Consider the following 15,169-nt stretch of genomic DNA (forward strand, 5'->3'; position numbering starts at 1 on the left):
CTTATACTCGGGTCGGCTTATACTCGAGTATATACGGTAGTTGCTGAAGTGGCAAAACCCCTTTAAAGCAGTATTGCACCTGCTCAGGAGCATTATGAAGCGTTCCATCTCAACAATCGTCTTCTTGTCAGTGAAGGAGACCGCTGCTTTTATTGGGTGCAGTGATCTCCTCCACAGTATGGAAAGGAGCTATCACTAATGCCATAGCTCATTTCCATACAGAAATATTGTTTCCTAAGATTGTAATTAGACAGCACAATGTGCTGCCAGTAAACGATTTTTTTAGCCTGCTTAAAAAATGCGATTGCCCGATGAACGAGAGTTTGCTCATTTAATTGGCAGCACTTTTACACAGGCAGCTCATCGCTAACTAGCATTCCCACGAGCGCTTGTTAGCAATGATCTGGCCGACCCCCTGCAGGTCTAATACAGCCCTTAGGCTTCTAATAATTTACTCTGGCAGGGCCCAGGAACCGGAGTCTGACAATGGACTCCTGAACATTCCTTACTTCGGAAGCAGAGCCCTCGCCTTTGTGCTGGTACTCAGACCGTTGGCACAGGTGCGACATTGTCATGTCCAGCCCTGTCAATCAAGCATCCGGGGGGAGCTTCTTCAGCAGCGGGGCAAGCACCTCGCAGGTGAACGACTCTGGTCGATGAGACCGTTTCACTCCTCTCTACTTTGTTTGTATTGATGAAAGCAGTCGGACCTCCCCAATGAAATAATGATGGACAAGATGATCCTGTTCTCTGCAAGATTTCTACAAGTCTTTTTGTAGAATGGGAATTACTGGTTGAGGACATTTTCCATTATTACTGGATTAGCCCTGTGATCATAGTTTGATAAGCTATTGTTTTAGAAAATTCATGAGCAGCAATTCATAAATAGAATTTGCAGTGACTGCAAATTATTTGCAACAATCTGACCAAATATTACCCCATGCAGAATGAGGCGAATGTGTGTATTTCCTTAGCAGTCAGCATGCTGATGGAGAGAAACCTCCAAACGCTTCTTGGAAAATAGAGGTTCTCCGATCACTTCCTCTAATTGGCCCTTGGTACTAACCTGCAGAGGGCAGATGTTTCATGTAGTACCCACTCTCCCATGCTCGTCCTATGCTGCTGTCTCTGCAGCGCTCACTGCAGGCTCCTCCGCCCAGGTCCCGATTCTTTTCCTGTTCAGCTGCATTGAAGTCAATGAGGCTGAACAGGAAAAGAAGCTGCCAAATGCAGCTGGGACCCGAAAAGAGAAGCCAAGAGTGAGGGAGAGTAAGTAAGCGTGGGTTCACATGTGCGTTCTGGATTCCGTTATGGCTTTTCGTTATAACATGGTTATAACGGAATCCATGAGACGGAAGGACGGATGCGTTATACTGCCTAGAGACTTGTGTTATGAGAGAATGCAAAATGGAAGACTTTAAAAGGCTTTCCATCTTAATAGAAGTCTATGGGAATCATGACTGATCTGTCCTGTTTCCATTATGCAGAACTGAGAAAAAAGTCCTGTTGACAGGACTTTGTTTTCCGTCTTGCATAACAGGAACCAGATGGATCCGTTATGATTCCCATAGACTTCTATGAAGACAGATTAAAACGGAATGCCTCTTAAAGGCTTCAGTTTTGACTTCCGTCTTATGGATTCCGTTTTTTTCCGTTAACCCACCCTAATATGTCTTTCCGGCACAGGTTAGTGCCATAGGCTAATTAGAGGAGATGACTGGGGAACCCCTTTAATTGGCAGATTCAATTAAACTAATCCTGCTGTTCATTTGAACATTTCACACAAATATATAACACAAGCATAAATGAAATAAAAGCTGTAGTATTTGACCATTTTTTTTCCTCTCTGCTGCACCTCTGTTTTATTTATTACGGACATGTCTGAATGGTAACCAGCTTTCGGTCTAGACAGTCACATGACCTGAAAATCCCAGATTAAAAATACTTTGACATTACAAGCTTTGGACAAATACCAAGAGAAGAGTGAGCTTTTGCGCTCTATTGGAAGCTTATTTCCATTAACATGTAATATCCTGACACCACAACAGGAAATCAACACTTAGAAATGTTTAGAAAAAATGAGAATCTGCCTGTTCCATACTCGCACAAGTTTAGTCCTTGAAATGTCTAAGTAAACCCGATCCACTCTAGAACTACTCTGTATTGGTCAATTGTAGTCTTCTTTGTTTGTGATATATAAATATGCTTTTCATTTTCAGGCTCAAGGAAGGATCTATGGAAAACTTAAAGAAGAAAACTTCTTTGGACCCAAGGAGGAAGTTAAACTCGAAGCCCATATTAAAGTGCCATCTTATGCTGCTGGACGTGTTATCGGCAAAGGAGGCAAAACTGTAAGTGATACCATTAGAAGTTTAGATTTTAGTCCATTTTGTGTTAATTTTAGTCTTGAGTTATGCTGAATCTCTTCCCAAGGGGGGGGGGGGGGGGGGAAATGGCTATGCGTCTTATAAAGCGAATACTAGTGAGCGCTCACTAGTATCCATTGGGAGCGAGGAACGAAGCGCCGCAATCGCTTGTACTCACCCTCCCGGTCTTCATTCATGGGGCTGGCGCTTCACTGTCCTGACCGCGTACAGCGTCAGGACGTAGTACGCGCACTATGACCTGACGCTGCACGCAGTCAGGTGACAGAGCAGCGCAGGCCGGGATGACATAGGAGCGTGACTTCTGAGGTCTGATGGTCTCACTATGTGGGCTGATCTGAGGTCTAGATGGGGGTCTCACTATGTGGGCTGATCTGAGGTCTGATGGGGTTCTGACATGAAGGGCTGATGAGTCCTGATAAGGGGGGCTGATGTGATGTCCTGATAAGGGGGGGCTGATGTGTTCTGATATTTATGGGGGGGCTGATCTGATATGAGTTCTGATGAAAAATATTTTTTTTATTTTCCTCCTCTTAAACCTGGGGTGCGTCTTATAAAGCGAAAAATAGTAATTTCATGGATAGTAGTAGGGGACTAAGGTTCAACAACTTGGATTTGACCCCAGGATGTGAACCCCTTTTTTTTGTCAAAGCCGTACTTTATAACTTTGGTTCAGGTTTCCAGAGTTTATTAAGCAGGTAAAGTGTTTAGTGACTAGATGGGGAGATGATAAAGGTGGGAAGGACCATGATAATTACAAAGAATTGCATCACCGTAATCCCACTGTCTGGTTTAGATATCCACTTTTTTGCATCTTTAGAAGTTTGCACATACAGTGCATAAAACTTTAAAGAGTAACTAAACTTTTATACTAACTTTTAATATGTTGTCCCTATCCCCCTAAAAAAAATATCTTTCTAATATACTTTATTTTCTATTTTTACCGTACTTTTTCATCCCTAAAGCTCACTTCATTCACTGGTGCGCTAAAACTCAGTTCTCCCTACAACACTGAGCTGTCAGTTGTGTACGGAGTACTCTTTTTATGAATGGGGCAGCAGCAGCGCAAGGAGTATGGGCAGGAGCGCATATTGTTGCTCCTGCCTGTGCTCCCTGGACTATTTCTAACTGCTGGCATAGCACATAGGTACCCTGTACCCTGTACCCATCTACTAAGCCAGGCGTAGCTTATTGGAGCAGGCTCCTGCTTCTGCCTACTCCGCTCAGCTAAGAGAACTGCATGTAGCCTCTCTTAGCTGAGCGGAGCAGGCAGAAGCAGGAGCCCGCTCTGCTTAGCTAATCCTGGCATAGTAGATGGGTACAGGGTACCTATGTGCTAATCCAGCAGTTAGTAATATTCCAGGGAACATGGACAAGAGCAGCAATATGCCTGTGCTGCTGCGGCCCCATTCATAAAATCAGTACTCCGTACACCGGTGTAGGAGAACTGACTTTTAGCGCACCAGTGAATGGTGCGCTTAAGGGATGAAAAGTTACGGTAAAAAATGTTAAAATTAATAAAGTATATTAGAATTTTTTTTTTAGGGGGTTAGGGACAACATATTAAGTTAGTGTAAAAGTTTAGTTACTCTTTAAAATGACACCATGTCTTCTCCAAGTGATAAGCCCTCAACTTCAGTCAATGCTATCCATGGTCCAGTTCATTACATGAGAAATAACCATGTTGTATGTTGCATACAGAAATATTACCTCCTTTATTACACATGCTGTGATATTCTTACCACTAATTCTTTAAATACTTTTTAGTGTTTGTACATGGTATGTGCAGGTAATGCAGCGTACAAGAGCACGTCTGGTTAGAATAGTTCTTATAAGTGCCGTTGAGAAACTCGGACATGCAGTTTATGCTGCAAAACTGTTATCTGAATGATAAACCTGGCCCAATAGATCTTTACAGCTGTATGGTCTACAAATTACCTGTGTAAATCTAATTAAAAGATAAAATTCGTTCTGCATGCAGCCGCTACTAGCATGAGCTTTAAAAGGGTTGTTCACATCTGCATTCACAATTCAATGAAATGTAGGGGGGGGGGGGGGGGGAGAAAAACCCCTGTAGGTGAGCCTTTCTTCCGCCAAAAATAGTGGAAACCAGACAGAGCAGACTCCGAGCATAACCTGATGGTCAGCTGCACCCATTTAAACAAATGGGGATTAAAACTGACAACTTTTTTGCCATTTTTCTGTACCTTTGGTACAGATATGAACAAGCTGCTACTGCATACAGTTTATACATTGAACTCAATAACACGGTATGCCGTAAGCTTAGCTCCCCCTAGTGGTGGCAACAAGCTGCTAGGATAAAGAAAGGACAATCTACAGTCTTTTAGCTTGCATGTTTATTTTTGCACTGTTTGCAGACGATTAGCGCCATCATAACGATGATTTAATCTTATTGCAGGTTAACGAGCTTCAAAATCTAACAAGTGCAGAAGTTGTTGTTCCCCGTGATCAAACTCCAGATGAAAATGATCAAGTGGTTGTTAAAATAACAGGCCACTTTTATGCAAGCCAGGTAAGTTGCACATATTGGAGAAGATTTATCTGTCTGCAGGGTCAACCCCCATTAAGCCAGGCATAATGCCTGATAGAGCCCTCTGTTGGTAAAATCCTTCTTCTTTTTAAAAAAGAATGCAAATTAGGGTTTAAGTGTGCAGAGATCAGGCTGTAGTCCCCAAAATTGCACTGCAGCTCCATTCATCTCTACATGAGTTCTAGAAGTAGGCAAGCATTGTGCTTGGCTGCCTCCAAAATTCCTGTATAGTTGAATGGAGCTACAGTTGGATGCCCAACCTGCCACCTGAGAAGTACAGGGTCTCTGTACTTGTGATCTGTGGGAGTCCCAGTTGTAGGACCCCACTGATCTAATAGGTATCCCCTATTCTGCAGATAGGGGATAATGTGTCACATCTGGAATACCCCTTTAAGCCCAAATTGTCTTATTCATTAAAAGGATTTCACCTAAACACCACAATGGGCTGGCTTAACTAAAGTGTCATTTTAATCAGCGGGGTCAGCCTTCCCAGGCATTATGTGCGGCTTAACAGGGTTGAGAGCTGACAGATGCTTTTTAAAGCAAACCTGTCGCATGGAAATTGCATTAAATCTCTGCACTTTCTGAGCTTAGTCATCATGTGGTGGGTCTTACTCTGTGCAGTCAGTCACATAGAGGGAAGGCTGTCGGTTATGGAGTAGGACTGCCCAAAGGACTACTAAGCTCAGAAAGCAGAGCAGAGGTTTGAATGAATAAATGACAAGTTATACTGAAGCTTTTTCCTGTCTCAGCTCATTCTGCTCTGTAGGATGCCCACAGATAGCACTTTGTTAGTGTGATGAGTTCATGTTAAAGGAGTTGACCACCCATGTATAGAGTTGCACGCCCCACCACCATTTTCAGGACTGTGGTAAAAGCCTTGGATGGCAAATTGCCTGTACATATTGAGGAGGAGGGGGGTACACTGCTCTATCCATGGAGTAGTTTTATTTTGTTTTTTTCCATTGAACTATGACCACTGTAACGGGAACAGAGTCTAGGTGTCGGTTTTAGTTTAGATTAAAATAAATCTGAGCAGACGGAACTCCCTTATCTTCTGTATCCCAGAGCCCCCTAGTGGTAAGCGGGTGTTAATGTCAAACTGGACCATAATGCCACATCAAACTTGGTGCATTCATTTAGTATTTTTGGAAACTTTAAGTAGAGTAATTTTCTTGTTTTTTTTGCAGCATTTGCTGATAAAATAGTGCTAGATACATGGGCATCTATATTTAAACTATATAAGCTGGAAGGAAGAAACGCACAAAATGGTTATGATATCAAAGTTCACACAGAGTAGGGGATAAGTAACTTGAATCCACTACAAATCCAAAATATTATCTCAACTCCTCCCCATTGTCTGAAATGCATTTTTAGGCAGTTCTGGGCTATGCTATGGCATTTTGTCACATAGTTGTATACATTAACCCTTTCAGAACTGGCCATTTATTTATTGATTTTATTTACTCCTGGCCTTCCTGGAGCCATAACTTTTATTTTTTGCTTTCACATAGCCATATGAGAGCCGTTTTGTTTGTTTTGTGGGACAAGTTGTAGCTAAAATGCATACAATGTATTGGGATGCTGGAAAAAAAAATTCAAAATGAGGTGGAATTCCACGTCAGTTTTAGTTGTTGTTTTTATGGCACTCCCTGCACTGTAAAACGACATTCTCTGCATACAGCGAAACCACATTTGTATAGTTTTTCTTGTGTCCTAATATTTTTTTTTTTTAAAATCGTGATTTTATTTTGTTTTTATTAATTTTTTATTTTATTTTTTTGCTTTGCATCACCATATCCTGAACCCCATAACTTTATTTTTGCATCTATGAAGCTGTGTGAGGGCTTATTTTTTTGTGATAATCTGTAGTTTTCAGTTTTTTTAAAATTTTGGAGTGTGAATTTGTTTTTGGGAGGTGAAGCGACAAAAAGATGAATCGGCCTTTTTTTCCGCAGTATTTTAATAGTACAGACATTTTGGGACGCGGCAATGAGTATTTTATTTTTTAAATACTTAACTTGCTCTTAAAGTGCTCACATTTGACCATGGCATCTGAAGGGTTAAATGTCTGCAAATGGTGTTATTACGAATATTAGAGCTGGGACTCTGCTATCTAAGACATGAGCAGGCGCCATATTTAAAGAATAACTTTTTTTTTTAAGTGAAATCTTTGATATGCCATAGGGACATATCAAAAGTGTTGATTGGTGGGGGTCCAAGCTCGGAGACCCTCACCAACTATAGAACGAGGAGTCAGGAGCACTTAGCCAAGCGCTGCTTATTCTTGCTGTTGATCACGCATCTGTAGACACTTTCAATAGAAAGTCTGAGATCGTCTGTCAGCTGAGCACTTCTGATTCCTCATTCAAGCGATCGGTGGGGAGTCTCCGAGATGGAACCCCCGCTGATCAACAATTTGATATGTCCCTGTAATATATCAAAAAAGGGTAGTTACACATTAAATACCTGACTTCCACGGTAAATTTGGGGTGGGTGGTCAGGAAGGGGGTTAAAACCAGCAATGTACTTTTAATGTGTGGTGCTTTTTTCATTGGGCTTGTACACCTGTGTTAATGTTTGTTTCTTAACTTTAAGCTTGCACAGAGGAAAATTCAGGAAATATTGGCTCAGGTAAGAAGACAACAGCAGCAACAGCAGAAGACCGCACAAAGTGGACAGCCCCAGCCAAGACGAAAATAAAGGTTCAGGAACATAGCCCTTCACAGAGACAGATGCCAGACCAAAGACAGACTGAGTAATTGACAGGGACCCACACCTGTCTGCGCTAAGTGGTTACAAAATGCCAACTAGCTTGTCACCTGTTTGAGGACCAGGCAACAAATAAACTGTCTCTGAGGAATGTAATTTTGGCTCTCAAACGTATGAAACCCAGCTTTAAAAAAAAAAAAAAAAAAAAAGGAAAAAAGAAAAGAAAAAAAATATAAGGACCCCTTCACTTCCCTTTTGATCTATTCTCACGAGTTAACATAAACCTTGTTAGTCTTTTTTTTTTTATTATTGTTCTTATCCCCCCAACAATTTTAGAACTTTGTTTAATGAAGCTTTCTCTTATGAGTTCTCTGGTGTAAAAAGAAAAGGCATTGCTCTTTATACGTCCAGTTATATTAAAAGAAATTACTAGAGGGTGGGATTATTGGTTGGTTAGTGTTCAAGGTCGGATATTGATGAGATTAAGGCCTCTTTCACACGGCCGTAGTGCTCCCGTGGCCGTATTGAGGGGCGCAATACATGGGGCACCGGCCGTGTGCATTCTGCAGAACGGATGCGGACCCTTTCACTTGAATGGGTCCGCAAATCCGGAGATGCGGAACGGAAGCACTGCAGAGTGCTTCCGTGGGGTTCCGATCCGTGCTTCCATTCCGCAAAAAAACAGAACTTGTTCTATCTTTTTGCAGAACGGGCGGATCACGGAGCCATTCAAGTTGAATGGGTCTAGATCTGTCCCAGCCACCGCATGGACGTTGCCCGTGCAATGGGGACTGCAAATTGCGGTCCCCGATGCACGGAACAGAGCCACAATGGCCGTGTGAAAGAGGCTTAAGTGTTAGTCCCAGTGTTGAACAAGTGGCTTTTTTTTTATTTTATTTGGTTGCATTTTTACTTAACACTGCCATGAATAACCTAAGGGAAGTGTAGAAAGGTGTTGGCCAGGGCATAAAAAGATGAATATGCATTTTACTAAACTACCTCAGGCATTTAGTACCTCAATGAGAAATTTGTTCCTTTTTTTTTTATTTTTATTTTTTGCTTTTTCTTATTTTTATTTTAAAACTTTTTTTTTGTATTTTGTATACTTTATAAAGCTAATAGTTCTTGAGCATTTTATTTTTTTAATAAAAAATAAATAAAATATCAGCTACCAGCTAGAGGTGCAAAAATATTTGGTCAGAGAATGCATCTGCTAGCTGATGGCTGATGGGAGTAAAAGATGGGGAGTTGCCTCAGTTGCTCTGAAGCCTTCCACACCATCATTTTGCTACAAAAGTCAGTGAATGTTCAAATAATAGATACTGAAAGACGCCACCATATTGATAGCAGCAATGCCGTTTATTTTTCTTTTACTATGGGATGAAAAAAAGTTTGACGGTACTTTTTTCTGGGAACACCACACAAGGAAGTGATGGAAAGAGGCCAGCTGGGTTTGTGATTTTTGTTTTTTTCTTTTTTGTTTTTCATTTTATCTGTTATGTAAGAGTGCTAGAAGACTGGATTTTTTTTTTTTTTCATTTTTCTTCGTGCTGCTTGGTTGAATGCAATGAACCCTTTGTGCCTTTGACCATCACTACCTAATAGTGCTACATATAAACATTTGCAGCCCGTTTGAACTTTGCCATTCTGTTCAAAGAGCAAGCTTCATCGTCAGTTTGGTAAACTAAAAGAAAACCATACTTGATCTGTGGGAGCAAAAAAAAAAATATATATATATGTATAAAATATATAAATATATATATTTCCGTTCTATTTTTTTTTTTTTCCCCCTTCCCATAACCATCAAACTCATGCTTCCCAGCAGATCAACGCATATTACATTCAGTTACCATGACTGGGGGAGAGGGAACAGGGGATGGATCAGACAGTTGTTTGATCACATGAAAGCTAACGACAGGCTTACGTTTACATATCCAGCCTCAGTAAAGAATAAAAAAAAAATTAAAAAAATAAGATATAAAAGGGCCACACAAAGTTACTTGGAAGGTTTAAAGCTGAATACAACCGTCTCTTTTGGTTTAAAATAGATACAGCAGGGTTTATGCACACTTTTTTTTTTTTTTTTTTTGCAACCAACCATTTACCCTTCAGCGGCCAGGGGCATGTGGATGACGTCGCCACATACTTCTGACAGCACAAGAGTATAAGAGATAAAAAATAAATAAATCAAAAGGCAGGGAAAATGATAGCTACCAAATTCTTTTAATTTCAGAATGTAATTTGAATGATTGTGGTAATATTTACACATTCAAGTTTCTACAATAAACTTCAGTCTACCTCAGTTTAGAAAATGTGGCAACACATGGTGCATAAAGACTGCTGTGTGTGTGTGTGTGTATGTGTGGTCTTAACAGAGCCATGCGATTTACCTCTGAACCTTTATTTTTTGTGATGTTTTTGTGCATGAGATGATCACAATCACCATGCTGCACTGATTTGAGGGGCACAACTAGCAAAAACCATTTGTTTCATCATTTTGTTGATCTACCTCTTAGAGTCATATTGAAATAGAGGCATTTCTACATAGAATAGATAATTTCCCAAAGATCATTGTTGTACAGATCTATTTTTCTTTCTTTCTTTTTTCTTTTTAATGGTCTGAAGTGCTTTTCTTTCTTTCTTTCTTCTTCATCATCTACATCTTACTAATTTGGTTAAAAATAAAAAAATTAAAAAAACTCTGAACTTATGTTGTAGTTTAAGAAAAACCTGATTTTTTTTTTTTTTTTTTTTTTTCTTGACAAGTGACAGTTAGTGTTTAGAAATTTTTCTTACTTTGATTTAAAATACTGAACGATGAAAGTCATTAAAATAACAGTAAACGTTCGTTGTGGTCTAAATATAGGCCCGACTTTCTTTTTTTCTTAACATGATGAAGCAGACATAACTTGATTATTTTCCATGAACTTTTCTTTACAGATAGGTGCTGCATTTACATCTGCTGATTTAAATACTGTCATATCTCTTTAAATTTCTAGACTGTTAGTGTGGTAATCATGTTATTTTCAATTGAGACTTGGTAACTTGGAGTATTTTGGCAATAGATACAGTAGAAATTTATACTGTAAATGAATTTAATATCTGCAAAGCATGGATCATATTTCATCTGTAATGTGCCCCCAAGCAGCTCCACTTGCCAGATGCCTCTGAATGGAATAAAGAGTTTAACTCCTATTTCGTGGTACTGTCATTTTTTTAATTATTTTTTTTACCTGAAAATGGGCTTAAGGCAAAGACTATATTAACATGTCTAATGTACACAACATAATACAGGTAATTATTCCAACCAGTGACTGGTAAACAAAATTATAGTAAAATTCTTTGAATCCCAAACCAGAGTCCAGAATTGAAAGTGCTATATTTGTGTAAACTTTTGGAATAATTTAAAGTACTCTTCACAAGGCTGATTTAAAGTACAGTTAATCCAGTGACTCAGATGTGAAGCCTACAATTATGAAGATATGTGATCTGCACTCTGTTGTTCTGGTCTGGGTGCTCGTGTGAGTAGATAATCTGAGATCTCAGATGTGAAGCCTGACATCTTTTCATGTTCTCTACCCTTTTCTTCTCCCTCTACACCAGTTTGATAAATCAGATTCCACCTCATTTTCCAGAGCTCCTTTGGACAGTGAAACGTAGAATCTAATTGGTTGCTACTTTTCCAATGAGGATATTGGGAAATTGATTAAGGCTGTAAGAAGTACTATGGGTTTAGAGGATATTAAAGAGCACCTGTCACACAAATTTAAATGCAATCTGCAGGCAGCATGTTATAGAGCAGGAGGCGCTGAGCAGATTGATTATATGGTTTTATGTGAAAAGATTCAGTAAAACTTGTAATTTTTACATCTACAGCTCTGTTAATACCCATCGGTACAAGAGGGAGGTGTCATCAGTGACTGACGGCTATCTCTTATGCACACTTATATACACAGTGCCATCAATCACTGATGAGCTCTCCTCCCTGTACCAGTAGCTGTTCACAGAAGGTAGAAAAAGCAAAGAGATAAACGTATAAATTACAGGTTTTACTGAACCTTTTCCCACAAAAATGTTTATCAATCTGCTCAGCTTCTCCTGCTTTACAACATAGTGCTGTCAGATTGCATTGCATATTTTGGTGACAGGTCCTCTTTGAGAAGCCTAAAACGGTTCAGTATAAAAAAAGTTTGGTGGTCTTGGTGTAAAACAAAAAAATGCATTCTCAGTCCATGATAATATAAAAAAAATCTGATCTTAAATGAATGGTCTAAGCCTGACGGGAGGGATTTCTTACCTAGAGGGTTGAAAAGAAGATACTAGAGATGAGCGAATTTCAGATTATGAAATTCGTTCATGCTTCATTTACTGGTAAAAGGTGAATTGCGTTATGGATTCTGTTACCACGGACCATAACGCAGTTCTATTATTACGGAATGAATAACTGAATGCCTCTAAAGGCATTCCATCATAGAAGTCTATGGCCTGTATAACTGATCCGTCCCGTTTCCATTATGCAGGGGAGTCCTCTCCTGCATAACATAAACGGGACGGATCCGTTTTGCAACCTATAGGCTTCTATTATGACTGAATGAATAACGGAATGCCTCTAAAGTTTTGTCCGTGGTAACGGAATCCATAACGCAATTCACCTTTTACCAGTAAACGAAGCGTGAACGAATTTCTAAATATGAAATTCGCTCATCTCTAGAAGATATCCTTTTGTTGAGGAAGATACGGCAAACTGGGCCTTAATAGCTAAAGTGGATCTTTCAGTAGCTAAAATGGCTAAAAAGCTTTCATTATCTTTTGAGGATGTTACTCAGCTAAAGGATCCAATAGACTGAAAAGCCTAGGGGTTTCTCAAAAAAATAAAATAAAATGGGATACTGCCTCAGCAATGTTGAGTCAAATGTGGCTTCTACAATACTTGTGTGGCTAGAAGCCTCCATTTATGGCTAACACAATTAGAACTCCATATAAAAAAAAAATAATCATACTCTAAGAGAGCAGATTTCAGAGTCGTTACCATTACTTAAGATGGCAGTTTTGCTTTTTGCTGATGCCTCGGCTGAGGAAATGAGAATGGCAGCCGCAGGAGAAACCAAATGACAGCTTCAGAGTAATTATAAATCTAAAAAGTCTAAACAAGCGGATATTATACAGGAAATTCAGGATGGAAACAGTAAAGGCGGCCATACCAATGATTAACCACGATGCTCTGATCTTATATTTTAATATCCCAATACATCCAGACCACCAGACGTTTCTAAGGGTTGTAATCTAACACAAAGGGAGGATAATTATCAATTCATGTTGCCTACCCTCTGGAGTATCCGCAGCACCGACACTTTTCATAAAGATCATGTCAGAGGTAGTTGCGTTCCTTTGATGTTCTGAATGATGAGAAGATCGTCTATTACAGTTTGTAATCAGGACATTACAGGATCTAGGATGGATCATCAATTTCCAGAAATCCTCATTAAATCTGTTCACAAGAAAGACGTTCCTCGGCATAGAACTAGATTCATCATGCCAAAGATCCTTCTTACTAGAAGAGAAGGCTGTCATATTAAACAAAAAAGCCAAATAATTATCGTACAAGGGAAAGTCAACAATGAGGCTGGTTATGAAAATGTTGGTACTTGTGACATCTTGTATCCCAGCAGTCCAGTGGGCCCAGATGCATACAAAGCCTTTACAGCCAGTTATGCTTCAAAATTGTAATGAGTCACTATCATTCCTAGACAAGAGACTGGTCTTATCAATGAAAATTTACCAAGAGGAATATCTTTGATTCAAAGATAACAGATACCAGTGCCTGGGGATGGGGAGCACACGTGAACCAAAAGTCCATTCAGGGAACATGGTCTCAGATGGTAAAACTGAGATCTTCCAACTACAGAGAGCAAAGGGCAATTTGGGAGACCCTAAAATGTGTTGCACACCAGATAGAAAACCATCATGTCGGGATTTATTCAGACAATACAACAGCAGGGGTCTTTATAAACCATCAAGGCACATGGAATCCTCTGTTCGAACTATCCATGAAGTTTTTCAGGTGGGCAGAGATTCATGTATCTTCTCTCACTGCAGTACATCTCAGGGGATCTGAGAGTACAGTTGCAGACTAAGCTGGAAGACACTGCTTCCAGGAGAATGGACTCTATCACAACAGATTTTATATATATATATTTATTTATTTGTGGTCCTGGCTACGGCGCGAAGCCTAGCATGCGAGTCCTGATACCTAATCTAACGTGGTGTGCCTTTAGGGCAGGCCAATAAAGGGGGCATACCCTGAAGGAGATGTATTGAAAAAGGGCCGGGAGGGTGGTGCGAGAGAGGACGCGCACCCCATGTGCGGGGCTTATGAAGTCCCCTACGCCCCTCCCACAATGCAGGCTGAAATTCAGCCTGCTAGATTTGTGGTCCTGGCTACGGCGCGAAGCCTAGCATGCGAGTCCTGATACCTAATCTTACTAGGTAGGCTAGTGGTGTGGGTAGGGTAGGCCAATAAAGGGGGCAAAAAATGTGAGTAGGAAATGGTTTATTGATACAACCCTTTTATTGTTGTTATTTTTTACAGTACCAAGTCGGAGAAAGCTCTGGCGATCTTGGCTTTTGGATGCGGGATGTACCGCGAGAAACACGATGATTGCCATCGTCTCATTTTGCATATGATGTGAGCCGGGACCCCGTGTTTAGATGTGGCGGAGGCGGCTCCGATCCGGAACGAATGGCCCGGGGGTTAAACCCTAAACCTGATGCGAGGCTGCGCATGTGTTTGGTAAACTGCCAGGACGAGAGTGGCCGTGAAGGGAAAGGAAGTAAAGGGCTAGCTGGAGCCCGGTTGCCTAGGGTGGCTAGTAATCTATTGAGGACGGCCACTGGGCACCATGGGTTGGTAGTTGGGAAATATTCAATGCGTACGGGGGGGCCTATTTGCGAGGTTTTGGAAATGGGTAAGGCGAAGACTAAATGCTCGTGTCTGCGGGTGAGTTGGCTTAGTACGGGACCCGAATTATGAGGGGAGGTGCTAGTAAATTCCCCGGGCCGGAGAAAGCCGTAGAAACTTAAATAGAGGGCAGCTTTGAGAATGCTGCTTTTGAATGGCCCAAAAGGATTGCCGTCTAGGGAGGTTGAGATCCTCCTGAACAAGTCCCCCCGACACGGGTTGCCTGGTGGGTTCGGACTTGTTGGAGCTCTTCTGAAGGCCCTGCAATGTGGCTTTGATGGCATGGAAGGAAAATATGGAGTTGCTGCCAGGGTGACGGATCATGAGGTGATGCTGGACCCCTGACAAATACAACCTGATGGTACTGTATGAAAGGTGAAGGTCTTTGTGGCAGTATGCCAGGAAAGCCATGATAAATGTGACTTCGTCTGTGTTGCCTCTAGGGTGAAGGTGAGAAAAAACCTTAACTCCTTAGCCACCTCAGCCCCCCTAGCTTAAACACCCTTAATGACCAGGCCACTTTTTACAATTCTGCACTACACTACTTTCACCGTTTATTGCTCG

The 15,169-nt window shown here is 40.8% G+C and overlaps 1 protein-coding gene across 2 annotated transcripts in view; it reads left to right on the forward strand.

The window, feature by feature from the left end:
• The window catches only part of IGF2BP3 (insulin like growth factor 2 mRNA binding protein 3), a 114,210-nt gene extending 106,370 nt beyond the window's left edge, over nucleotides 1-7,840 (forward strand). The window contains exons 13-15 of one of the 2 annotated variants that reach the window (XM_040432489.1): nucleotides 2,220-2,351; nucleotides 4,804-4,917; nucleotides 7,534-7,840. In XM_040432489.1, the coding sequence (XP_040288423.1) occupies nucleotides 2,220-2,351; nucleotides 4,804-4,917; nucleotides 7,534-7,638 (351 nt within the window). In that variant the 3' untranslated portion in view covers nucleotides 7,639-7,840. The remainder of the gene's footprint in view (nucleotides 1-2,219; nucleotides 2,352-4,803; nucleotides 4,918-7,533) is intronic. The other variant, XM_040432490.1, reaches the window with a different exon arrangement.
• Nucleotides 7,841-15,169: the final 7,329 nt, after the last annotated feature.

Source organism: Bufo bufo, chromosome 5 (genome assembly GCF_905171765.1).
Source record: "Bufo bufo chromosome 5, aBufBuf1.1, whole genome shotgun sequence".
In the NCBI taxonomy this organism is placed as follows: domain Eukaryota; kingdom Metazoa; phylum Chordata; class Amphibia; order Anura; family Bufonidae; genus Bufo; species Bufo bufo.